The 26,503-nt window shown below is 40.1% G+C and overlaps 2 protein-coding genes across 2 annotated transcripts; one reads left to right on the top strand and one right to left on the bottom strand.

The window, feature by feature from the left end:
- Positions 1-1,726: 1,726 nt before the first annotated feature.
- On the top strand, positions 1,727-12,757 carry LOC106613645 (prostaglandin E2 receptor EP4 subtype). The gene is made up of 2 exons (XM_014216127.3): positions 1,727-3,488; positions 3,580-12,757. The coding sequence occupies exons 1-2, from the start codon at positions 2,703-2,705 to the stop codon at positions 3,844-3,846; spliced, it is 1,053 nt and encodes a 350-aa protein (XP_014071602.1). The 5' UTR covers positions 1,727-2,702; the 3' UTR covers positions 3,847-12,757.
- A 1,717-nt stretch (positions 12,758-14,474) lies between these two features.
- On the bottom strand, positions 14,475-25,338 carry LOC106613642 (solute carrier family 35 member E1). Its single transcript, XM_014216122.3, has 6 exons — positions 24,820-25,338; positions 23,563-23,633; positions 20,773-20,910; positions 18,905-19,030; positions 18,221-18,466; positions 14,475-17,546 (listed from the first exon to the last, which is right to left on the bottom strand). The coding sequence occupies exons 1-6, from the start codon at positions 25,145-25,147 to the stop codon at positions 17,310-17,312; spliced, it is 1,146 nt and encodes a 381-aa protein (XP_014071597.1). The 5' UTR covers positions 25,148-25,338; the 3' UTR covers positions 14,475-17,309.
- Between the last annotated feature and the right edge of the window lie 1,165 nt (positions 25,339-26,503).

The raw sequence follows: 26,503 nt of genomic DNA, 5'->3' as shown, positions 1-26,503 counted from the left end.
TGTTATTGGCAGAGAGGTTTGGAAGTCTTTCTTATTGGTCTATTAACTAATTTACTACATTGTGATGTCACCATGGAAGGCCAAACGCCATCCCATCAAAACAGGCTGAAATTTCAGGCGGTCTGTTCAAACAGCTCTCTCACTAAAAGGGCATTATCATAATTTTCACATTTTCACAGTATTATTCCAACATCATATTGTGGCAATATATATAAAATACAGGAAAGTCATGTTTTTGACTGCTCTGGGCTTTTAACATCCTGAGGACAGAATGTATGTTTTTTAATAACATTCTTAGAAGGTTCTCTGAACGTTACTCAAGTTTTTATGGAAGGTTTTTATATTGTTCTCTGAACTATTTGAGAACATGACTTTAAATAGAACCATTAGGAAACCTGTAGGAAACGTTATGCTGAAGGACTGAAATTCCCACAGAAGAACATTGTTTGTTAACTAACGTTCTCTGAACTATTTGAGAACATTTCCAATGTCAAACCAGTTGGAGAATGTTCATAGAACATTACCAAAATGTAAATGAATTGTCACCGTGTTTGAACTTTTAGAAAACACTCTGTTAAAATAATGAAATATCAAGTCTAGGTACAAAAGGCACAGAAGAAAATTATTTGTTTCTGGACATTTTGAGCCTGTAATCAATTCCACAAATGCTGATGCTCCAGATACTCAACTAGTCTAAAGAAGGCCAGTTTTATTGCTTCTTTAATTAGCACAACAGTTTTCAGCTGTGCTAACATAATTTCAAAAGGGTTTTCTAATGATTGATTAGCCTTTTAAAATTATAAACTTGGATTAGCTAATACAACGTGCCATTGGACCACAGGAGTGATGGTTGCTGATAATGGGCCTCTGTATACCTATGTAGATATTCCATAAAAAGAATCAGCCGTTTCCAGCTACAATAGTAATTTACAACATTAACAATGTCTACTCTGTATTTCTGATCAATTTGATGTTATTTTAATGGATAAAAAATGTGCTTTTCTGACAAAAACAAGTACATTTTTAAGTGACACCAAACTTTTGAACGGAAGTGTACATATTACCTCAATTACCGGTATAGCCTCGTTATTGTTATTTTATTGTGTTACTTTAAAAAAATATATAATTTGTATTTTTGTGCAAATATTTTCTTACTTAAAAAAAAACAACTCTGCATTGTTGCTTAAGGGCTAGTAAGTAAGCATTTCACGGTAAGGTCTACCTACACCTGTTGTATTCGACACATGTGACAAATAAAATTGGATTTGATGCCAAGAAAATAAGAATGTTTGTTCCAAAGCCAAGAAACTAACCTGCACAATTCCTTGAAAGTTGTGGGAAGGTTATATGTAAAATAACTATAGAACAAACACGCTTTCACCAAGCTCTAAGAAACTGATGGTTCTCAGAACATTATGTGTTAGCTGGGTATTTTAGGAGAAAATCATATTTTAATGAGAGTCACAGTGGAAGCATTCATCACATCATGTTTCTGTCATACAAGTCTTTTTTTCCAGGTAAAGGAGAAAGTGTTCTGAGGTGAATTTGAAAATGTTTGGGATGTTTATGAATTCCACTGGGTGCATAGATCAGGTGTGTAGGAGCCACACGATTTGACCCACAGTGTGGTACCCAGCTTTTTAATACTTGAGTGAGCAGTATACAAAAGGCCAACTTGAGTGCTATGGCTAGGCCTGCCACTTTCGTGTATTGCTGATATAAACTGTATATAAGAGGAGGCCAGTTGTGTGCTAGTGAAGTCATCCCTCTCAGAGGTGTTGTATTCTGTCTTTTAACAAGTGTTTGAGACAGTCACCCTTGGTCATGGGGCCCCATCTAAACACATAATTAGTCATCCAATAATGGAGAAGTGGCATGGGAGAGACACAGCACTAAGTGCACTGGCATCGTCGACGTTGTCTCCTTCCATTATAGATGTCACTTCACTACCATTTACAGTCATCTTTGGTTGAGGTGCACAGCTGAGACTCAGGCTTTGTATAAACTGTGTTCATGTTACTGGGCAGCTACCATGACAAAGCTAAGTGAGGAGTCTTACCACTGACTTTGTGAGTTTTTAGTTTTTTGGGAGAGTTTGTTATTCATTTAACTTCAAGGTATTTACACAATTTGGAAGCTGTGACATTTGAATGGATAAAACCAAGAGAACAACTCCTTTCAATAAATTATTTATGAGATAAATTAAATCACATAATTTGCGAGAAAAAAAATCAACAAGCTCATGATGCTGGTTGGGGGGAAGCCTAAAGGTTTTTCTCAAGAACTTAGTTAATACTGACCCAGAGGGGCACCAGAAATTACGCAGGTTTTTGCCGAATCAAGTGACAACTGTTAGTGATGATGGGACATAAAAAGGATACAGTGTTCTTTCTTACCATCCATCTTCAGTCTGGGTTTTGCTGATGAGACGTTGACATCAACACAGACGCCCCGCTGGGTATATGATCAGCTTGCTGTGAGTCAAGAGAGCATTTCCATGTTTTTCCATCCACTGGACATTTGGCGAGGTTGAGGACAATTCAGGCTATTGAACAACAACAAACGAAACGTGGAATTTACAAGACAAACATCTGTCGCAACATCTGCTTGGATTTGAATGGACTTATAAAGTAACCTAAAGAACGGCTATCTAAAAAAGAACAAATAGCGTGCTTTTGATAGCCTACTTCTGGATTGGAAACATGAACGATACACGTAATTCCTCTACACGCACGTTGCCTGACAAGACAGCTGAAGCGATGGCTGTACCCGTATTAATGTTTGCAGTTGGTGTCATTGGAAATATAATAGCAATAGCCGCTCTTTCTGGATCTAAGCAGGAGCGCAAATCCTCCGCGTTCTTCGCCCTAGTTTGTGGTTTGGCTGTTACGGATCTGCTTGGGACTTGTTTGGCCAGCCCAATCACTATAGCAACATACCTCAATGAAAATGTGTTATATGAGAATACTAACCTTTGTGAATTCCATTCCTTTTTGTTGCTGTTCTTCGGAGTGGCTGGGCTAAGTATTATATGCGCAATGTCTGCTGAGCGCTACCTCGCGATATGCTGCCCTTACACTTACCAAAGATGGGGAATTGACCAACATTTTGCACGCAAGTTCTTGTTTTGCATTTATCTCAGCAACATTGCATTTTGTTGTCTCCCCGTGATGGGCATGGCTGGAAGCATTTGTCAGCCCTCCAAAACGTGGTGCTTCATCAACTGGAGGGCTGATAAGACACTGCCTGCAACATTTTCGTTTTTATATGCCAGTGTGAGTTTTTTACTGATATTGATGACCATACTACTCAACTTTGCAGTTTGTGGCACTCTGTTGATAATGCGTCGCAGGAAAATACAAAGTCCAGTCACAAGAGGGAGCACACGGGCGCGCTGGAAAGCGCTTTCCTCCGGTGTGGAAGCGCAAATGATGACGGTGCTCATGGTGACCTCCGTGGTTGTTTTAGGTTGCTCAGCGCCGCTGGTGGTAAGAAACGTTTTGTCTTAATATTATGCTTTCGTGTAGGTTACCTAAGAGGGAAGCAGTACACCTAACATCTCTTTTTATTCTGCTGTAGGTACGCGTATTTTCTAACCAGATAACATGGGCAGAGAATTCCCATGCAGATTTGATGGCTATTCGGATCGCCTCGGTCAACGCCATCCTTGACCCTTGGATCTACATCCTCCTGAGAAGGACTTTGTTCCGTAAGATTCAGAGATTCTCTAAAGTGTTTTACAGTAGTCGCAAAGGCAAAGCACCCATGTTGCCAGTAAAATCATCACAAAGGACATTCCACTACCAAGGAGACATTACAAACACCCATGTATTCACACCTCTGTGAAGCGCCTTGCATAAAAAACATCATTCACCTGCCCGCCACAGTCGCCCAGTGCGCCCACGTCACCCAGGGGGGACAAAGCTTGCCAATACTCCCCACAAGTTGTCCGATATCCAGTCTCACAATGTGTTCTGTCGATATAGTTGATGATGGGTGGCAATTCACCTGTTTTAAATATATAACTTTAAAAAAACGTTGATTAATTAAACAAATGAACCATGTAACAGTTCGATTATAGATAGTACTATGGGCTCAAGCATTTGGCTCAATCACAGCAATGTATAAGTATTACACAAACAATAAATATGACATTGTGAAGTTAAAGAGATCAGTTGTATAAACACCAGGTGTGTTTAGTGCTGCTAACCAATTCAGACTTTTTATGTTCATTGGTAATATCAATGAGCAAAGAGTTGGTCAACGGAATGATCACGTTTTGAGTCTGTTTAGTTTTGGCCTGAGATGACCCCTTGTTTTTCCCCATTGTGGCCACAGAGAGGTTGTTCATTACTTGGTTAAAGGTCCAATGCAGCCGTTTTTATCACAATATCAAATCATTTCCGGATAACAATTAAGTACCTTACTGTGATTGTTTTTAATTAAAATGGTCAAAAATTAACAAAAATAACTTCTTAGCAAAGAGCAATTCTTCAAGCAAGAATTTTGCTAGGACTCTGGGATTGGTCTGAGCGGGGAGGCTCAAACGGAAAACTAGCTATGGCAGAAAGGTTTGGAACTCTCTTTCTTATTGGTCTATTTGGTGATGTCACCAGGCAGACCAAAATTGCATCCCACCCAAACAGGTAGAAATTTCAGGCGGCCTTTTCAAACAGCTCTTACACTAAAAGGGTGTTAACATAATTTTCACAATTTTACAGTATTATTCCAACCTCATAGTGTGGAAATATATATAAATCACAGAAAATCACGTTTTTGTCTGCACTGGGCCTCTAACCAAGACCCTTGTTGATAGAGTCACTGTGTCGTCACCTTTAGCGGTGTTGGCAGAAAGCGGATGTTGCCAGTTCAGGGATACTTCTGTTTCCCCTGAAAAACGGAAGTGGGGACATCACTTAAATAGAGTTTTGACCAGAGGTGGCGCCTCCCCTTCACAACGAATCACTCCAATGCTTTTCTTTGCTTGAAACTTGCATAAAGTAGAGCAGAGCTCAACTTTTTCTACCGCTCTGCTAGCAGGGTTCTCGCCGCTCACCTTCCCACAATCTCCCGCACATTTCTCTGTGTTCCCTCATTGAAAATGAAAAGGGGGCAGAACTTCTCCTGCTGAATTCGTTGTTGGTGAAAACCCACTGTCAGACGTTATTCTATCCCTGTTACGTTAGGTTACTGTGTCATAGACCCTTGAGGGGCTAATGGATCAAGCTCAAAGGCAGTTCATGCACAAGATGTAGTTTAATCTCCCGGATCTACTCTATAGCCTGAAGGGGCAGCAAACGCAAAGTAACAGACATTTCACAGCAGACACTTTGGTGTCACTTCTGCAGAGTTTTAAACAACCTCAGAGGAGCAGGATGTGTCCAAGTGTTTTTCTCAAAACTTTGGACTGAATTTTAAACACTGTCCAGCAACTATACTTGCGACTGCAGTTACTCTCAAAAAACAGGCATTGAACTTTGTCATGGAGGTCATGGGAGAGAGAGGGACTCATCCCCAGGGAGATGATTGGTTCCCCTAGGTTGTGTTCCTATTTTCTACCCTTCACCCAGAAGTGTGCACTTGTTCACTTCCGCTCAGGCATTTAAAAGTATTGGATTGGTGAAAGCGGCTGGAGGGACTTTCCACCTGTTCCTTTTAAAGGAATTTACTGGTACAAATCAAATCAAAGTTTATTGGTCACGTACATACACAGTTTAGCAGATGTTATAGCAGTTGCATCGAAATGCTTATGTTACTAGCTCCTAACAATACAGTAAAATGTCAAACAAGTATCCAAATAATGAAAATATTTGTAAAAAAGTACAGCAAAAAAAAAAAAAGTCAGTAAGAATCCAATTAATAACCCAAAAGCACTGTAACAGTAATCAAAATGCAATCTATACGTTTCTACCATAGACATTAAAATCAGGTTTGTACACCGGAAGAATTTACACAATATATACTAAGAATGATATGTACAGCAGTATATATATATTAGAGTGAGCCATGTCAAGAATCCAGTATATAAATAAATATGCGCTGTGAATAAACAGTGTAACCAAATACAAAGTACAGTAGTAGAAGTATTAGAATGAGCTATGCTGGGGATATACAGTATTTAAATACTCTGTGTGAAACAGGAAGTGTCCAATGGTTCAATGTCTCTATGACATGGGACAGCAGCGTTAACTGTGTGTGTGAGAGAGAGTGTGTGTGTGTGTGTGTTTGTGAGTATGAGGTGTGTGTGTGTGTGTGTGTGTGTGTGTGTGTGTGTGTGTGTGTGTGTGTGTGTGTGTGTGTGTGTGTGTGTGTGTGTGTGTGTGTGTGTGTGTGTGTGTGTGTGTGTGTGTGATAGCTTGTGTGAGTGAGCATTACCTGGTTGACGGCTAGTGATAGCTGTTCAACAATCCGATGGCCTAGAAGCAGTTTTTTTGTCTCTCGGTCTTGGCACTGATGCACCTGTACTGATTCCGTCTGCTAGACGGTTGCTGAGTAAACAGTCCATGGCTCAGGTGACTGAGGTCCTTAATGATCTTCTTGACCTTCCTTTGACTCCGAGTGCTGTAAATGTCCTGGAGTGCAGGCAGCGTACCACCGGTGATGCGTTGGGCTGACTGCAACACCCTCTGGAGAGCAATGTGGTTGAGGGCGGTGCAGTTGCCAGACCAGGCAGTGATGCAGCCCAACAGAATGCTCTCAGTGGTGCATCTGTAGAAGTTCATGCCTAATTTCTTCAGCCGCCTGAGGTTGTAGCGGCGCTATTGCGCCTCCTTCACCACAGTGTTGGTGTGGTGAGACCACTTCAGGTCGGCTACCCTCACCACCAGTGGTCGGCCAGTCAGTCGCACAGGGAGGAGATTAGACCTAAGGCCCTGAGCTTAGTGACGAGCTTTGTGTTAAAAGCTGAGTTATAGTTGATGAACAGCATTCTCACATAGGTATTCCTCTTGTCCAGGCTGGACAGCGGGATGTGCAGTGCAACAGCGACTGCGTCGTTTGTGGATCTATTGGGGCAGTATGCATATTGTAAAGGGTCAAGGGTGTCGGGTATGGCGAAGGGGATATGATCCTTGACTAGCCTCTCAAAACACTTCATGATGACAGATAGTAATTTAGTTCAGTTTGCTTGGGAACAGGAACAATGGTGGCCATCTAGAAGCAAGTTGGGATGACAGATTGGGATAGTGAGAGGTTGAAAATGTTCGTAAACACTCCAGCCAGCTGGTCTGCACATGCTCAGAGAACGCGGCTTGGGATGCCATCTGGGCTGGGAGCCTTGCGAGGGTTAACACATTTGAAGGTCCTACTCACGTTGACTACAGAGATCGGGAGCCCGCAGTCTTCGTGAGCAGCGGGGGCCCATGTCGTCGGCTCTGTGTTGTTTTCCTCAAAGCAGGCGAAAAATGTGTATACTTTGTGAGAAGGGTAAAGAGTTGAACAGCCCATACGAAAAAGTAAAATATGGCAATACTTATCTAATCAAGATATTTGTTTATTTTTCATGTTTTTTTACAAATCTTGAAGATCGTTGCCAAAAAAATGACAATTAAATCCATTTTAATCCCACTTTGTAACAGGATAAAATGTGGAAAAAGTCAAGGGGTGTGAATACTTTCTGAAGACGCTGTATATGTCCTTTATGTCACAATACCTGCATTATTTCAGTGATACTTGTAGTCATGGTACTTGTAGCCATAGTAATAAAACATTAGAATAAACAACAAAAAACAATAAAAACTTAATTTCATCCTATTCATTAAATGTTTTTCTCTCATCACTTCTTAATTCAGCCATTTTACTGTTGTAAGCCGTTCCCACTTGTCACTTTGTTAAACCCGGGAAGCGCTCATTCCAGCATCTGTGGGGGGAAGCAACAAATAGAAGATAAAGAGCACATAGAACAGTTAAGGGTTGGGTTTGGGCTCATAAATTAAGAGATATATATATATTTTTTTTAATTGAAAAACCATTTTGTGAAAAGCTTATCAGATTCAGTTTAATAAGAAATCCTTGACCATTAATGCCCTATTTGCAATGACCGATTTATACATTCAATTAAGGGATTAACTTTTTTACAACTTATAGTCAGTCATATGGTTCCTTATCCTGAAAGTAGAAACTGTTATACATGGTTAGAGATTTTAACTTGAGAGGGTTTGGCCACAAACATTGAATTTTGTCTAATTGCCCCCATAACCCATATCATTTTTTTGTTAGCATTCTGACTATAAGGTGTAAAAAAGTGAAATTGACCACAGCCCTGTTATGAGGTATACATTTTTAAAGGGATACTGTGAGATTTCGATAAACTCATCAATACCATTTTTATGTCTCTGCGTGCAGTTTGGAGATTATTGAAGTTAGCATATCGTTAGCTTAGCACAATTGCTGGAAGTCTCCCGGTACAGTAACCAGCAGATTGCAACGTAGCATCTGTCTCAATGGCGCTGTCCCTGTGCTTACAGATGCCATAATAAGACAGATACAATGTTGCGATCTCTGTACATCTCTATGTGCCAACGGGACAGAGAATGAGGAAGTGGATAGAATTTGGTTTCAAGTGATTATTAGTAAAATTAATGAATGTATAAAATATTTATTACTATGTATAGCTTTGTAAGACTATAAATGACCAACCACCCAGCTTTGGAGTAGTTAGGTCTATTTCCCTGTTTGAGAGGAGCTGGCTACTGTGGGAGACATCCAGTAATTGCACTAAGCTAACAAAATGCTAACTTCAATAATCTCAAAACTGCTCGCAGACACATTAGTTCTTATGACTCTGGGTAATTTAAAAAAGCAACCCAAATCTTGAAAAAATCGCAGTATCCCTTTAAGCCATGTCAGAGTCTGAAATAACATTCACCATTCTTTCTGCCATGAGTCATTTATAAGTCAAATCTTTTTAGATATATTATGACAATACCTGCACACTGTTAAATGCTTTTTGCAATCGATTAACAAAAACCTACTCACCTTTTTCAGGATCTGTCTTTTTCTTCCCATCTTCTCCCCTTTTAGTTTTGCCACCTAGAATTGTTCAAATGAAATAAGTTCAATGTGTCATAAATAATTCTCCAAAGTCATAATGACACAGCCAGATATTTAAATTTGAGTTAGGTCTAAAGATAATGTCTTTGGCTTAGCTGTACAATGCTACAAATAATACATTCATATACATACTGTACCACAGCCATTGCCCCATATAATTAGAATGAGTAAAACTGACATTCTCATCTGAAAAACAGTGTTGGTTTGGGTGAACAGCAATTAGCGTCTTTCATAGGCGATGTAACTCCGGTTACCTGTTATCCTTATATGTCCATTCTGAGCTGGAGACCCCCCAAAAATGACCGAATGTAATTGGATCTTCAAACTTGGAGACAAAATTATATTGAGCCTGCGCAAGCTCATCCCCCACTGCCAAGACCAAGCCCCTTGTGGCCTATTCCCCTTTCAAGTAATTATAATTCTACAGTCTATACAATCTCTTTACATACCTTTCAGGTTGTTATTCAGCAACATGTCAACATCAAAACCACAGCACTCTTGCCATCGCAGTGGAACTGTTGGCCTGTTTGCATGGTCGCCCACTGTAATGTTCGAGCCTGGGTGAATTTCGATCTGCAAAAAAAGGAATAATTCATTCAGATGCTGTAAAAGACTAGAAAGTACTGTAAGTACAGTAATATAGTACATCCTCTGTATTTAAAATAATTCTGCTAAAATATACCTTCTCAGTATTTATCTTAACCTCAGATGATATAAAAGTTAACAATCATGTACTGTTTCAATACAAATAAATACATACATAAGGAAGCCTATTTGAACCTTTATAGCTAAATTAACCATAAACCAGTGCATCCATCTCAATACTGAGCCAGGTAACGGTAGCTGCTAAGCTAATAGCAACCCTATAGGCTTGACAGGCTAGCATTAGAGCAGTTAGCTGAGCGTTAGCGTACACAGTTTTTCTAAACAAATACAACTCTGTAATATATAACACTTGGATGGGGAGATGTCAGCGCCTAGAAAATATAAACAGAGTAGAAAAGAAACCACAATATTACCTCACCTATGAATCAATAAGTTAAAACCAGAATATTAGCTGCCGACATTTTTTCTTGTGTTATTCGATGGGCTAGCTTAGCTTAGCACAGTCATCTCTATGTCAAGATCGCTAATGGTTTCACTCGATCAATTTACACATTTAAACTTTACAATTTCAACTTAAAAGGTAAGTATCACACAGACAACCATTTACTCTAAGATTTTCTATAGATAATATGCTTGTGGACACCACATACCTGTCTAACAGAACAAAGAAAAAGGAGACAGGAGGAGAAATTATTAGAGTTGTCACAGATGTCTTCGTTGAGTGTTGTTAAGAGGAGGGCTAGTGGCAATAGGCATAAACGATTCCCAACGGAAATCCTTGAAGGACTCAGCCCAAAATAATAGTGGGTTACAACCATATGCAAAAGGAAAACAGAAAGGAAAACTCAACACACTGCTGCTTATGCTCCCAGGAGATATTTATAACAATGTTTTGACCCTTATGTCTTTATCAGGCATCCATTATTATATTCATTTAGGGGTGGCAGGTAGCCTAGTGGTTAGAGCGTTGGGCCAGTAACCAAAAGGTTGCTGGATCAAATCCCTGAGCTGACAAGGTAAAAATCTGTTGTTCTGCCCCTGAACAAGGCAGTTAACCCAGTGTTCCTAGGCTGTCATTGAAAATAATAATTTGTTCCTAACTGACTTGCCTAGTTAAATAAAATAAATATCCCAGGTGGGGGTTGAAGGTCATATATATAGGGGCAGTACTCGGTGACATCACTTCCTGAAACAGGAAGTAAAAATGTATAACATAGGTCCACAATATTAACATTCAATGTATCAACATATATGATCATACACAAGGAATTTGATTAATATTTACAGTAATATACATTCAATTAGGATTAAAAAAATAATAATTTGGATATTTTGAAACTAGAAAAACTATTTCAAGTCAAACTCCTGTTGACCCTGTGGATCCAGAAAGATTCCCTTTGAAGAAGTTTCCTCTCAATGTCCGCGCAGTCATTGATTACAATAATATATACCATGTTTTACAAATTTAGATTAGATTCAACTTTGTCATTGAACAAGTACAGTACAATGAAATGCAGTTGGCATCTAACCAGAAGTGCAAATAAAAGAGTACAAACAAATGTACAAGTGAAACAAATAGATTGTTTATTATTAAGTGGGATGTATAAATGTGCAATGAAGGCAAATGGCAAGTACAAATGGCAAGTCTAAATGTGCAATGAAGGCAAATTGAAAGTGCAAGGAGGCATGCAACTGAAATACAGGGATAGCAGGAATGAGGTTACTGAGGTAGACATGTACAACTGAATAATGTCCTTAATCAGACTTTGCAAAGCAATATCAGAGTCCAGTAGTATAGTGAAGAGTGCAAAGAGAGTAATGCAACAAGGTCCCTGAGAGGCAGTACTAAGCAGTGGGCGGGTGGATATGGCTAGTGCTGTGTCACAGAGTTCAGCAGGATTACAGTAGCTGGAAAGAAACTGTTCTTGAGCCTGCTAGTGCGGGAACGTAGAGACCTGTACCGCCTGCCTGAGGAGGGAAAACAGTTTGTGGCATGGATGTGAAGGGTCCCTGATGATGCCGTGCGCCCTACGCAGACACCGCTTGCGCTGGAGGTCTACGATGGCAGGGAGCTGGGCACCAGTGATGTGCTGGGCGGTTTTCACCACCCATTGCAGGGCCTTCCGGTCGGCCACAGAGCATCCAAACCACACTGTGGCGCAGTCAGTCAGAATGCTCTCGACTGTGCAGCGGTAAAAGTTCACCAGGATCTTGAGAGACCAGCAGGCCTTCTTCAGCATTCTCAAAAAGTACAGGTGCTGCTGTGCCTTTTTGACCAGGGTTGAGGTGTTGAGGGTCCAGGAGAGGTCCCCGGAGATGTAGACACCCAGGAATTTAAAGCTGGGCACACGCTCCACCTCAATGCCATCAATGAGAACTGGGGCGTGGTTGCAGCTTTTAGACTTCCTGTACAATGTGATGCCATAACCTTATGGGCACCCACAACTATAGTGTACAAAAATAAACATTCATACTTTCATAGGTTTCTGTGCATTTTCAAAACTTGTCATAAACAAATTATAAACCTACAATAGTTATCTACGCCATCTCAATCTAATCTCAAAACGAGATGGCAAGTATCATCTACAGTAGCTACAAGAAACAAAGTAGTCAATGTTGCCATATGCAATAAGAAAATAATTAATCTCTACGTGTGAGATTTATGTATGGTTTTTAAAGACATGCCATGTACATTTTTTTCATTCTGGAATACATTTCAAAGCAATAAATGCACTGAACAAGAAAACCTAATGTTCCGAGTACATTTTGCCTGATAAATACATATCCATGTTATTATTTTTTACAGTGGTGTAAATTACTTAAGTAAAAATACTTTAAAGTACTACTTAAGGAGTTGTTTGGGGTATCTGCACTTCACTATTTATATTTTTGACAACTTTTACTTTACTACATTCCTACATTTTCCCTAACTCCCAAAAGTACTCCTTACAATTTGAGTGCTTAGCAGGACAGGAAAATGGTCCATTCACACACTTATCAAGAGAATACCCCTGGCCATCCCTACTGCCTCTGATCTTGTGGACTCACTAAACACACATGCTTCATTTGTAAATTATGTCTGAGTGTTGGAGTGTGCCACTAGCTATCCATCAATAAAAAAATAAATCAAAAATGTTCTGTCTGGTTTGCTTAATATAAGGAATTTGAAATGATTTATACTTTTACTTTTGATAATTAAGTATATTTTAGCAGTTAGATTTACTTTTGATAAGTATATTTAAAAACAAATACTTTTAGACTTTTACTCAAGTTGTTTTTTTCCAGGTCACTTTCACTTGAGTCATTTTCTATTAAGTTATCTTTACTTTTACTAAAGTATGACAATTAGGTACTTTTTTCACCACAGCTTTTTGTACAGGAGGGTGCGAAATGTACATTATTAAAATACATATTCTCAAATGTCACGTTCTTTGATATATAAGGCCATATATTACTTTTCCACATGGGAGCAGCCCAAGTCTTTGTGTAATAGTTTGTTAGATAAATGTGACGGAAAGTCCATAGCTCTAGCCAAGGAGTGTCAAACTCCTTCCTTTGAGGGCCTAGTGTCTGCAGGTTTTAGTTTTTTCCTTTAAATTAAAACCTAGACAACCAGGTGAGGGGAGTTCTTTACTAATTAGTGACCTTAATTCATCAATCAAGTACAAAGAAGGAGCAAAAACCTGCAGACACTTGGCCCTCCGTGGAATGAGTTTGACTTGTGCCCTAGCCCCTACGGCACAGTTAACATTTGACATCAGAAGGCAAGGTGGAGCTATTTCCACCAATACAAAGCCCTATAGAGCCCCACAGTGGAGGTGTCATAATACCCATAAAACCTAGCAGTCAAACAGGGAAATGGTTCCAATTGCTTTTTCATCAGGTCATTTTAGAAACACTTAAAAAAATAAAAGGGCTGTTTCATGTAGACTTACCCTAGCGTGATAACCATGTAAATCTCTCTCGGACAAGATGACTTTTATCAATAGTCGGCTTTATTTACTCTCAGATTCGAAAATGCTAATTAGCATCAAAGGTGACATCATGCGAGACTACAAATCCCTGCAATCTCTTGCACGTCATCTCTAGCTGACACCTTTGCTAACAAGAAATATGTCAATTTAAAACTTGTACAAGACAGAATGGTCAATTTAAAGACATTTAGCCAATTTATTCATTACTAAATTTAGCTAACAGATAGTTAATCCAGAGATTCTTACCTTTGCCTTGATTCGGCAATCTTGTCCAGTTCATCATGGCATTTGTAATTCTTTATGATAACCACATTAGCATTTTTTGGGGGGTTAAATACAGGTGAATATATTGATAAAAAAATTACGTTGTCCTAGAGAGATTTAGACGGTTATTAAAACATCACACAGGGGTAAACCTATACGAAACACAGCTTCTAAAATCCCCCATGGGAAAATAAATGGTGGAAAAACAACTGGAACCATTTCCTTATTTGACCGGTATGTTTTATGGGTATTATGACTCATGGATGTACTCCATTGTCCTCATCCAAGCAATCTTCAAATACCCATTGACGTGCCTGAAAGTAAGAAATGGAGGGGGAATATTGAGTCTGTTCTTGACCCAAGGTAGCACTAGCTTAACATTGGATAGGCTGTAGAGTTGAGTTAAAGTTCATACTAGTCCTGATTATTATAAACAATTGTAAACAATTTATTGAACATAAAATATATCATTAGAATTAATGTCAACAATAACAATAGTACTTAAGTTATTGTAATATATTTGGGATTTTGGACTTACCAATGTAAGCACCCACCTGTCCAAAGTCAGTGAAAGTCATATTCATTTCACAATGCATTTATTTATTTTTACATCTAAAAACGTAAGCAGACAAGACTGTGCATGGTTGCACTTATGTACACTTTTCTGTACCTAGACACCATAAATAAAAATCTATAAACATTGGTTCAGTAAAAAAAGCTGTTTTTCAAGATCATTTAAACAGGAAAAATGTAATTTATACAACTTTTACAAAGCAAACCCCCCACACAGCCAAATGTACATTCCAGTAAATAACGTCATAACCTCAAATGCCATCCCAGATTTAACGAAAATAGTTTCTCTAAATCGCATGTTCAAAATGCTATTTAGCTTACTGTACAGTCAAATATTAGGCTTTACATTAAACATATACATCAGATTCCATCTTTCCGTGCTACTGCGTCAAACAAGCCTTTTAAGATGAGTCAAAATCCTTCGGGGGGGGGTATGTGTGCATTGTTATTGTATTGCTAGATATTGCTGCATTGTTGGAGCCAGAAACATAAGCATTTCACTGCACCTGCGATAAGTGTGTAAGCAACCAATAAATGTTGACTTGAGCCACGTAGCTCCTTTCATTTGGCATCTCACATCAGGACGTGACAAACTCAACCATAGATTTAAGAGGAAAGCTTGAGACATTCTGTTAAACTATCAGCACAGTAATAAAAATAAAAAAATAGATTGCAAAATAATACAATGGGCTCAAATGTTACTACATGTTAAAGGTGACAAATGGGATTTAGTAGAATCCAATCGTGGCTCCCACATTTGATCTTCCATACTTTATAAGCCAAGGTGAAATCAAACCCTAATATTGAAGTTATTCTACAAATTATTGTTTACTTTGTAACACTATCCAATAGATGATAGGTAACTTCAAAACTCTAATTCATGAGGACATGCAGATAACAGGTGAGTCACATGTACTAAAATCTCTATAGCCTAATCACCACACCAGTATGAATTTCATTACGTAACCAGACCAAACCTACTGAACCAAATGATACAGGAGCTTCACTAAATGGAATATGAAATAAGCTTGGAACTACCTGAGAATTCCACACAAGCTCATACATACACAGTTCTACAAATGTGTAAATACACCTGGATCATCTCTGTACAGCCAACCAGAACTATGTGCTATTCAGTACATACCGTTGGAGAAGATATCCAAATAAATGCTATTATTTGTATTGATGGTAAACAGCAAAAATTTGTTGCAGCCCAAAATAGCAGTTTGTTGCTGCCCAATATACATTAGAGTCGCTAGACATGCAATAAATACAGTCAGAGCGAACATCCCTGCAGTTAGGAAACAGCAAAGAAATTGTCCACTTACAATGCTGGAAAGTTCTGAAACAAATTGAAACAAGCAAACTCAAATGAAAAATGAAGAATATGATTTTTATATTCAACAAGTATAACGTTTAAGTTAATGGGGTTAATAACATTATTACCCTCCGTTCTCCAGCTGTACACTATAATAGAGCTTCCACACAAGAGTTAGTCACAGTCCCTCTGTCACAGCTTTCATTTATTTACAATATGCAAACCTTAACCAGTTAACTAGTTCAGGTGCTCCACATCGGCTTTGAAATACAGCTCGTTCCCTGTAGGCTAAATTACTATTCCTCAATCTCAGACGATTTTAAAGTGTGAATATTGGGAAGAAAAATGACAAACCGGCAAAAGCATGTGGAGTCTACCGACTTTTATACCTGATCCAAGTAGGTCTGCCACATAAAACTAGGTGCATCTCAGTTACTTGACCCATGTAACCCCATATTACAAAGCTTTTACCAGATCAGATATGACTTGATTAAATAACTAAAATGTAAATATGGAACCACAGAATGAAAGATTCTCAATTTATCTGTAACTACCATCGTTTACATACATTTTCATGCCATGCCTCCATCACTACCTAAAGACCAACAAGAAAATGTCTTCTGGGCAAACATTTTTACATGTATAGGACCAAAATGTTGCCAATCTCTGCAAAAACACAAAACAGTGTAAAATTATCAGGTCTTCTCTGATAAAATTGGGGTCAATATAACTGTGAGTGCAAGCCTCATTCAAAGCATTACAGTCATGGTAATTTACTCAAAACATTTCATGGTCTATGATATACAGTTAAAGTTCTGTTCAATTTATTTGGACCTATGCCATTGTGGCTACAGTAACAATTATTTCCACATTAGCAAGCTTCCACAGTAAAAGAATACAGCAACATCCCTTCCTCAGCAAGCAAATTTCAGCCAGTAGTTTTGAAAGTAGTGATCACGAGCCAAAACGGGTCCTCGGAAATTGTGCACTACGTCAACTATTTCGTATGATATGTTACGTCCTGCAAAAAAACGTTTTCAATTCGTATAATATGTGCTTCAGATCCTGTACTGCATCTTTAACTTCACTCCAAAAATCAACATTTGTCAGATGAGTCCATGTTCCAAGCCATCTGTTGTGTAGATCCAATGGTATCCCTCAATCCCAAATTAACAGGAAATATTGACACCATTAAAAATTATAAAATTAGATGGTGCCAATCTTTCTCATTCATTTATGATTGAGGCATACAGCTTGATCTACAAGAGTTGACGTGGGCTTATCTCGATGTCAGATTACTTTTAGGGTTTGAAAACATCTGACAAACTTTGATTTTGACTGAACTATCTTTAAGTGTTCATATCAAAATAAATAAAACACGCAGAGGTGAAGAAAATATGTTAGGAGAACATTTTTGGGACAAAACGCTGGCCAACTCGCGATTGATACTTTCCTTTCCCGCAAATACGACAGTATTTGCCTTCCTTTCTTTTTACAATATGTCCATGTAGGCATCCACCAGCCTAAACCACATACTGGTGGTTGGAGGCGCCGTAGTTCATTGTGTAGGCCTGTCGGCTGTACTGGAAGTGGTCGGTCAACACGTTGCTTCGTCCATACTGAGTGTCTGAGCCTTGGGAGAAAGGCACTGAGCCATTGGGCTGCGTCTTGTCCAGTCCCAAATTGTCAAAGGACATTGTGTCCTGCTTGGAGGAAGGCAGCAGCTTCTTCTTAGCTTCCTTATTGGCGTCATATTTCGCCTGTTGGCAGTGAAGTGAATAGCTTAGCATAGCACTTAACAAAGAATGACAAAAATACACATTGATGCAAAATTACCACTGTGTGATTTCACAAAGTTCTATGTAGTTATAAAGTTGCATGTAAACTTTCCTCAGCGGGGGAGGAATTCAGAGCATCTTACAGATCCACTGTTAGAAACTCCCCCCCCCCACCCCATGCAGCGCAGAGCAAGCACCATGGCAGCAACAAGCACAATTGGTTGTCTTCTAATACATTGTAAGACAGTCGTGTGAGTTTAAATATCAAAATTGCAAGGTGTGAGGAGTGTCCCCGTAGGATGTTGGGTATTTATTACATTTGCATCTGGGATGACAAATAAAATAATAGCTCTACAGACTTCGCGCCACATGGTACAATAGTGTCTGAACATTTCCAACATGTTGGTCACCAACAACTAATTCAACTTAGTTCATGAAATAGACAAACAACTAAATCAAACTCAGCATTAAGCATGCAGATGCACAAATGCACTTCTTTCTTAGTAGGACTGATTGTGCAGATAGCGACTATAGTCAAGGTTTCCATTGCAATAATTGTGATATGTGAGTGGTTTACCCACCGTAGTTGAATGAAGTGATTGTATTGACTGGATAAATGCCCAAAAAGTCAATGTAAGCGTGTCAGAGGGAGTCACCTTGTTGTACAGGAAGACGCCCACAATGGCCGTCATCATGCCCATGATGTTGGTGGAGCTGACCGGGTTACGCAGCATCAGGAGCGATATGCTGATGACCATGATCCTCTTGGTGGCGTTCGCCACAGCGTAGCTCAGAGGGCTGACCAGGTTGAGGACGCTGAAGGCGATGACATTCTGAGCAAAGTTACAAAAGCCGCTGACGAGGAGTAAAAGGAAGGTGCCGGTCCATTCAGACATGCCTGTCTGGAGGGGTTATGCAGAGGGAGAGAGGGAAGAAATGATTACTTGGATATTTGGAGAGAACAATGGATTTAGTCATGACTTTCTAGGAAAATAGAATGTATCCAGGTTGTAGTCTCAATGTGACAATTGAACAAAATGCAACCGGATACTAGAGATTTTGTTGTGTGTGAAGGTATATTGAGGATTAGGCAAAGGAAGTGGATAACAAATGTATGGTACATACTGTGTGACATCCTGTAGACTTGTGAAATAAATAAATAAATATATATATATATAAAAAATGTGGATATAAGACAGACATACACTTTAAGCAGTAGATCAAACACTATCTTATAAGCTGGACAACAATTAGACCACATTAGTTGATGCGTAATGTATGAACCTTTGCATACACTTCACGAAACTGAAAAACGTATATCCCATCCTTTTTTAACTCACAAAATCCCCCTCAACCAAGAACGAGGAGAGGTCCACCAGAACCCACGTAGGCACCATGAAGAAAACAGCATTGAAGCCCAGTATGTTGAGAAGTCTCAGGTGGTGGATCCTCGTGTCCCGCAGCACCTAAAAATAAATGCATATTCATTCATGGCCCTTGTCATTTCTTAGGCACAAAACAACTTGTACTGACCTTACGCCTCGATCAGACCGACAGCGTCATTGCATCAATTCTGCGTAATAAATGATGCAGTCAAACTTTTTCCATGATGTAATCCAAAATTGTTCACGTGTGTGCAACAAAAGTTTAACATTCACCTTCTGCTCCTATTTCTGTCAAGCCTACGCATACAATTTGATGCATACGCTGGATAAATCCAAAGTATGCACCGCACAGAACGCACCGCAACTGCCTCTGCAGTGCTGCAAGTTAAACGCAGCGTTCCGATGGAAATGAATGTACTTCTAGTGTACTGAAACGCAATCTGTCTGATCGAGGCGTTAGAAATCAAGCGAGCAGAAAAATACACCTCAAAGCGAAACAAAAAGACACATCGTTAGAAATTCAGAGGTCACACAAATTCCTTGTTGGTTGGATGCTTTTCTTCATCAACAAGTATGAGACAGGTAACTAAGCAGTTGGTAATTAACAAGACATCCTTGTATATAAGTCTAACACTACAAATGATTACAGTAATTTGACTGCAGGGTTAGTAATATCAAGTCATTCATAACACGTCACAGAGTAATGTGCTATGGGGTAAATACACTCACCGACTAGTTTTAGGTACACCCATCTAGTTTATGCTGTGAACAGCCCGTCCCATCTCATCCCAAAGATGCTCTATTGGGTTGAGGTCTGGGGACTGCGCAGGTCAATCAAGTAAACTGAACTCGCTGTCATGTTCCAGGCAATGTTTTTCCACTCCTCAATTGTCCAGTGTTGGTGATCGCGTGCCCACTTGTTTTTAGCCGATAGGAGTGGAAACCAGTGTGGTCGTCTGCTGCAATGGATCACCCGTGACAAGGACTGACGAGTTGTGTGTTCCGAGATGCATTCCGCACTCCGCTGTTGTACTGCCCCGTTATTCGTCTGTTTGTGGCTCATCTGTTAACTTGCACGATTCTCCTTCAACCTCTCATCAACGAGCTGTTTTTGCCCACAGGACTGCCGCTGACTGGATGTTTTTTTGTTGTTGGTCGCACCATTCTTTGTAAATCCTTGATGACCCTGTCGTGCGTGAAAAGCCCAGGAAGGCGGCTGTTTCTGAGATACTGGATCCGGCGCATCTGGCACCGACGATCACGCAATGCTCAAAGTCCCTTAGGTCACTCATTCTGATGTTCAATCGAACAGTAACTGAATGCCTCGATGCCTGCTTTATATAGCAAGCCACGGCCACCTGACTGTCTGTAGGAGCGTTACATTTTCATGAATCGGGTGATGTACCTAATAAACTGGCCGGTGAGTATATGTCCTTCTCAAATATTGGTTTAAGGGAGACCACTTAAAACAGCAGGAAAATGTAGGACAGATGTCACAGCACATCTACAGTATGTAATGAGCAAATGCATTGCAAGGATTAACAAGGCTTCATACTAATAGGCCTTGCCCTTGAGTTTTCCTTTTGAGTGTTTTCACGTTTAGTATGAGTGATGTCTATTATGTCTACACTTGAATATTGCAAGGAGTGCTTTTACTTCAAATAATACAGTATTATATTAAAAGGAAAACGTCTTGAACTTATTCTACAACCTCTGCTCAAACACATACTTCATTCAAAGGTCCTCCTAAGTTCAAAATGTGCTATACTTGTATCCGTCAAAACAATAGTCCTTTTCAAAGGGTGCCAACTGGTAAGACATACCTTTTTAGAAAATATGTTTTGCAGAGAGAAGCAGAGTGTGGCGGCCAGGGCACTGACTAACCCAGATACATCAAAGGACATCTCTGTCATTGTGGCCAGAAGCACTCCTCCGATGATGGGGATGAGAGATACGTACACCTGAGACAGGCACAGGACAAGAGTGCAAAAGACAAAGCAGGCTAAAGTCAAAAAGTATGGTTGAAACAATTACCATCCATACACATGCAGTTGTTTTGCTAATTTGTTTGTGGGACATTTTGTCACATTGAACCCACCCTCTAAATGGCTGTGGCATATACAGTGCATTCAGAAAGTATTCAGACCCCTTGACATTTTCCACATTGTATTACCTTACAGCCTTATTCTAAAATGGATGAAATTGTTTTTTCCCCCTCATCACAATACCCTATAATGACAAAGCAAAAACAGGTTTAGAATATGTTTGCAAATGTATAAAGAAAAAAGTTTAAAAAAAATGAAATTCACATTTACGTAAGTATTCAGACCCTTTACTCAGTACTTTGTTGAAGCACCTTTGGCAGCGATTACAGCCTCGAGTCTTCTTGGGTATGACGCTACAAGCTTGGCACACCTGTATTTGGGGAGTTTCTCCCATTCTTCTCTGCAGATCCTCAAGCTCTGTTAGGTTGGATGGGGAGCGTTGCTGCACAGCTATTTTCAGGTCTCAAATAAAATAGTATTTGTCACGTGTCGAATACAACAGGTGTAGACCTTACAGTGAAATGCTTACTTACAAGCCCTTAACCAACAACACAGTTAAGAAAAATATGTGTTAAGTAAAAAATAAATCAGTATACATTTTTTTTTTTTTTTTAAAGTTGTAAAATAACAATAGCGAGGCTATATACAGGGGGTACTGGTATAGAGTCAATGTGCCCGGTTAGTCGAGGTAATATGTACATGTAGGTAGAGTTCACGTGACTATGCATAGAAAATAAACAGAGAATAGCAGCAGCGTAAAAGGGGGGGAAATGCAAATAGTCTGGGTAGCCATTTGATTAGCTGTTCAGGAGTCTTATGGCTTGAAGCTGTTGAGAAGCCTTTTGGACCTAGACTTGGCGCTCCGGTACCGCTTGCCGTGCGGTAGCAGAGAGAACAGTCTATGACTGGGGTGGCTGGAGTCTTTGACAATGTTTAGTGGCCTTCCTCTGACACCGCCTGGTATGGAGGTCCTAGATGGCAGGAAGTATGGAGGTCCTAGATGGCAGGAAGCTTGGCCCCAGTGATGTACTGGGCTGTAAGCACTACCCTCTGTAGTGTCTTGCTGGCGGAGGCCGAGCAGTTGCCATACCAGGCAGTGATGCCCCCAGTCAGGATGCTCTCCATGGTGCAGCTGTAGAACTTTTTGAGGATCTGAGGACCCATGCCAAATCTTTTCAGTCTCCTGAGGGGGAATAGGTTTTGTCGTGCCCTCTTGACGAGCTCTGGCTGGGCCACTAAAGGATATTCAGATACTTGTCCCGAAGCCACTCCTGCATTGTCTTGGCTGTGTGCTGAGGGTCGTTGTCCTGTTGGAAGGTGAACCTTCACCCCAGTCTGAAGTCCTGAGTGCTCTGGAGCAGGTTTTCATCGAGGATCTCTCTCTACTTTGCTCCGTTCGTCTTTCCCTCGATCCTGACTAGTCCCAGTCCCTGCCGCTGAAAAACATCCCCATAGCATGATGCTGCCGCTACCATGCTTCAACGTAGGGATGGTGCCAGGTTTCCTGCAGATGTGACTCTTGGCATTCAGGCCAAAGAGTTCAATCTTGGTTTCATCAGAGCAGAGAATCTTGTTTCTCTGATAGTCATTTAGGTGCCTTTTGGCAAACTCCAAGTGGGCTATCATGTGCCTTTTACTGAGGACTGGCTTCTGTCTGGCCACTCTGCCATTTTATTTAACCTTCATTTATTATCATAAAGGCCTGATTGGTGGAGAGCTGCCGAGATGGTTGTCCTCCCATCTCCACAGAGGAACTCTGGAGCTTTGTCAAAGTGACCATCGGGTTCTTAGTCACCTCCCTGAGCAAGGCCCTTCTCCCCTGATTGCTCAGTTTGGCCGGGCGGCCAACTCTAGGAAGAGTCTTCAATGTTACAAACTTCTTCCATTTAAGAATGATGGAGGCCACCGTGTTCTTGGGGACTTTCAATGCTGCAGAACATTTTTGGTACCCTTCCTCAGATCTGTGCCTAGACACAATTCTGTGTCGGAGCTCTACGGACAATTCCTTCGATCTCATGGCTTGGTTTTTGCTCTTACATGCATTGTCAACTGTGGAACCTATATAGGCAGGTGTGTGCCTTTCCAATTCATGTCCACTCAATTGAATTTACCACAGGTGGACTCCCAATGAAGTTGTAGAAACATCTCAAGAATGACCAATGGAAACAGGATGGACCGGAGCTCAATTTCAAGTCTCATTGCAAAGGTTGTGAATACTTATGTAAATAAGGTATCTGTTTTTTATTTTTAATACATTTTCAATAATATCTAAAAACCTGTTTCCGCTTTGTCATTATGGGGTATTGATGAGGGGAAAATATGATTTAATCCATTTTAGAATAAAAAGGTCAAGGGGTGTGCATACTTTCTGAATGCACTGTAAATAGCTTTTTTAATTGTGCACTACCTGCAGTGTTAACCGGATGCGTTTTTCCTGCCTCAACACTGCGATCTGTGAATACACCTGCAAGGCTGGTGGTAATATGAGCCATTGTGCCACATCACCATTGCTTGGACAAAATATATTCGAAAGCACCTTGTACACTATCAATTCTCTGAGTTACTCACTTTTGTGGTTTGCTTCTCCTTCATGATAATCCTTGATAACAACACAACCCATATAGGCATTGTGGCTTTGACTGTGGGGTGAAAAGAAACAAAGAAAAGAGATAAAAGGATCCTGTTTAGTGCTTGACTTGAGGGAAAGGGCTTGAGTTAGACAAGCATAGGTTACAAAAGGTAAGGAGCATGACTTTTGAGATACAATGGTTTAAAGACTTAGGGGCCCATGCGATTGTGCTACACACCAAGAGTTTAAGTCTCATTGTGTCTCGTGCGTCACAGATTGGTCAACACAAAACGTGGAACTTATTGCATCATAACCTTATGACCCTGTGTCAATCATAGCTATACGTGTCAGTTACTGAGGTAAGACAGCAATGAGTTACAGTTAAACTTTATAAAGGCTTACATTATACATTAGGTAATTAGGAAGTGAATGGTATAATACAAAAGGGATTTCTGAGGGATTTCTGAGCTGTCAGGAGGTTTCCACTAGTGACCATGGCCAGAAAGTCAAAATTGGCTAGAAATTCATGAACACAAACATTTGCTTTTTGTTCATAATTTAAGGTTAGATTTAGGAATAAAGGTAAGTGTGGTTAAAATTCGGTTTAGGTTTCAAATCCGATTTTAAGAAGATAAATTGTAAAAACAAAAATGCCCTGGGTTTATGACTGTGGCTGTGGTAACTAGTGACAACCCAGTCAGGAAAGGTGAAGCACCGACTGTTTCCTTGTTGAGATTCAATTGGCACATGCGCATTCGCGCCAAGTTGCCATCTTAAAGTAACAGCAAGAGGAAACAGTCGGTGGTTGTATTTGATTAACGTTTTATTTAAAATTATGAATTTAAGCGAACAGAGAAAGGCATGCAACAGAGGACAAACATAGGTACAATGTAATGGTTTCAGAATGTACATTTCGTATCGACGCATAGCGACTCGAAGGAGTAGGAGTCGGATGTTCCTTTCAAAAACTCTAGTCTGCGCTCATCTCAGTGAAGGAGTTGAGGTAGGCCCCTCCCCCAAACAAAAAGGTATTGAAACAACCCCAGTATGTTGGTAAGGGAGGACGCAAGCTCCTTGGCAAATCGTCAAGTGACCTAAACAAAGCTTGCTTAAATTGGCCAGGACAAGACAGCAATCGATGTCGTTGCTAGCAAGCTAAAACATTATACAAATATTTGCTAATGTTGCGAGCTAACTAGCTAACATTCCATTAGTTAAAACGTCAACCAATGATTCAGAGCTCGTACAAGTCTTACCCGTGTGTGCGTAGGATACAGGTACCTTCCATATACTGAAGTGGGCCGACACAGATGCGAAGTATTTCCCAAAAGCTAAAGGGAGAATATACCATTTGTAGTATATAGTTGGTACTTCTGTTTTTGGGACTCCCCATGCCTTCAACAACGTAGGGAGGAAGACGACGATTGAGAGTATATGAAAGAGCGAAACGGTGACAGGGTAAGGGAATCCATTTAGAATAATTTTGTTAACGACGTTACCTCCCGAACTAACAGTGTACCAACAGAAACAGAGTAAAGCTATCCGGACCCCTTCCTTGACTGGGGGACGTTCCACCGCAGCCATCTTCCAGTTCGGATTCACCGGCGGCAGTGCAAGGCCAGCAGTGAGACGTGGAGCAGCTACCAAAGATGGTGGATAAATGAAGACGGTTCACTCAGGCAGTTTACCATTGGAAAAAAATGTCTTTTCCGGTCTACTTAACTGGGTGTGTCTCCCATAGACACGGATGCAATAGCAACTTGGTCTAGTTGACTTTCATTGAAACAGCGAGTGGGGTGTCTCGTTTCCTTTTCCGTCTCTGCAGCTACTACGTACCAGAGTCATATGGCTCTGCTACGTACAACGCTGAGAATAAATGCCGCGTTCATTTGCTAGTCGGAACTCTGAAATGTCCGACTTAAGTTTTTGAACGCAGCACGTGTATAACTACAACCAGATAGCATGTCGGAGTTCCATAATTCCAACTAGCACATGGACGCGGCAATTTACTTCTTGCAGATTGCGTCAACCCCTTACAGCAGAGGTCCCAAATAATTTCAGAATTTAAATATTTAAACTATACTGCTCATATTGACATTTACCATGAAATACTCTTTCACGTTATATTTTGTATCTTAATGGCTGTGTAGCTGGCAACTGAAAGGATTATGAACGTGTTTAACTTTATTTAACTAGGCAAGTCAGTTAACATTTTTATTTACAATGACAGCCTTCTTTCAATTCATTAGATTGTGCAAAACAAACATGCCTGACAGTCCAGACCGATATTTACGACCAAATAAATCACCAAAGTGTTGTCGTAGATAGTTAATAGAACACTGGAATCTAATCACATTGACTGTTATAGGTCCCGTGTGGCTCAGTTGGTAGAGCATGGTGTTTGCAACGCCAGGGTTGTGGGTTCGATTCCCACGGGGGACCAGTATGGAATAAAAAAAAAAAATGAAATGTATGCATTCACTACTGTAAGTCGCTCTGGATAAGAGCGTCTGCTAAATGACTAAAATGTAATTTTTTTTTAAGGTATTACCTTCCAGATTCTCTTTGATTATATTGGGAAATCCATTTAACATATTTCTGAATAATTATTTTGCACACAAAAGAGTTTATGGGCCCACAATATAAAACATTTCCACCTGCCAAGTGCTGAGCGATAGTGGCTCCTAATTAACCCCAGGAGGCGTTTATGTACCACGGACTCAGAGGGATACTTGGGAAATTATCAAAATGTGTCATCTGGATAGCGCATTAAATATTATATTTAGTCAGATATGTTGTAAACTACTTTTAGAATGACTGGCTCAAGAGTGCTCCTTTAACTACTTAAAATATGGATGTTGAGGTTAAAAGTCAAGCCACTGAGGCTCATCTTGTTGCAAACATCTCAGGAAAGATAAGTCTCCTGTGGTACTCTGTTCC

The sequence above is a fragment of the Salmo salar genome, chromosome 10 (genome assembly GCF_965601325.2).
Source record: "Salmo salar chromosome 10, fSalSal1, whole genome shotgun sequence".
Taxonomy (NCBI): domain Eukaryota; kingdom Metazoa; phylum Chordata; class Actinopteri; order Salmoniformes; family Salmonidae; genus Salmo; species Salmo salar.
Note: the sequence above shows the minus strand (reverse complement) of the source record. Positions and strands in the feature narration are given on the sequence as shown.

Excerpts from the sequence above, each read along its gene's own strand:
- LOC106613645 (XM_014216127.3), top strand. The coding sequence starts at position 2,703 with ATGAACGATACACGTAATTCCTCTACACGCACGTTGCCTGACAAGACA. Across the intron at positions 3,489-3,579 it reads GTTGCTCAGCGCCGCTGGTG|GTACGCGTATTTTCTAACCA; the intron begins GTAAGAAACGTT and ends ATTCTGCTGTAG.
- LOC106613642 (XM_014216122.3), bottom strand. The coding sequence starts at position 25,147 with ATGGCTGCGGTGGAACGTCCCCCAGTCAAGGAAGGGGTCCGGATAGCT. Across the intron at positions 19,031-20,772 it reads AAAACATATTTTCTAAAAAG|GTGCTGCGGGACACGAGGAT; the intron begins GTATGTCTTACC and ends ATTTATTTTTAG. Across the intron at positions 18,467-18,904 it reads TCTTGGTTGAGGGGGATTTT|ACAGGCATGTCTGAATGGAC; the intron begins GTGAGTTAAAAA and ends TAACCCCTCCAG.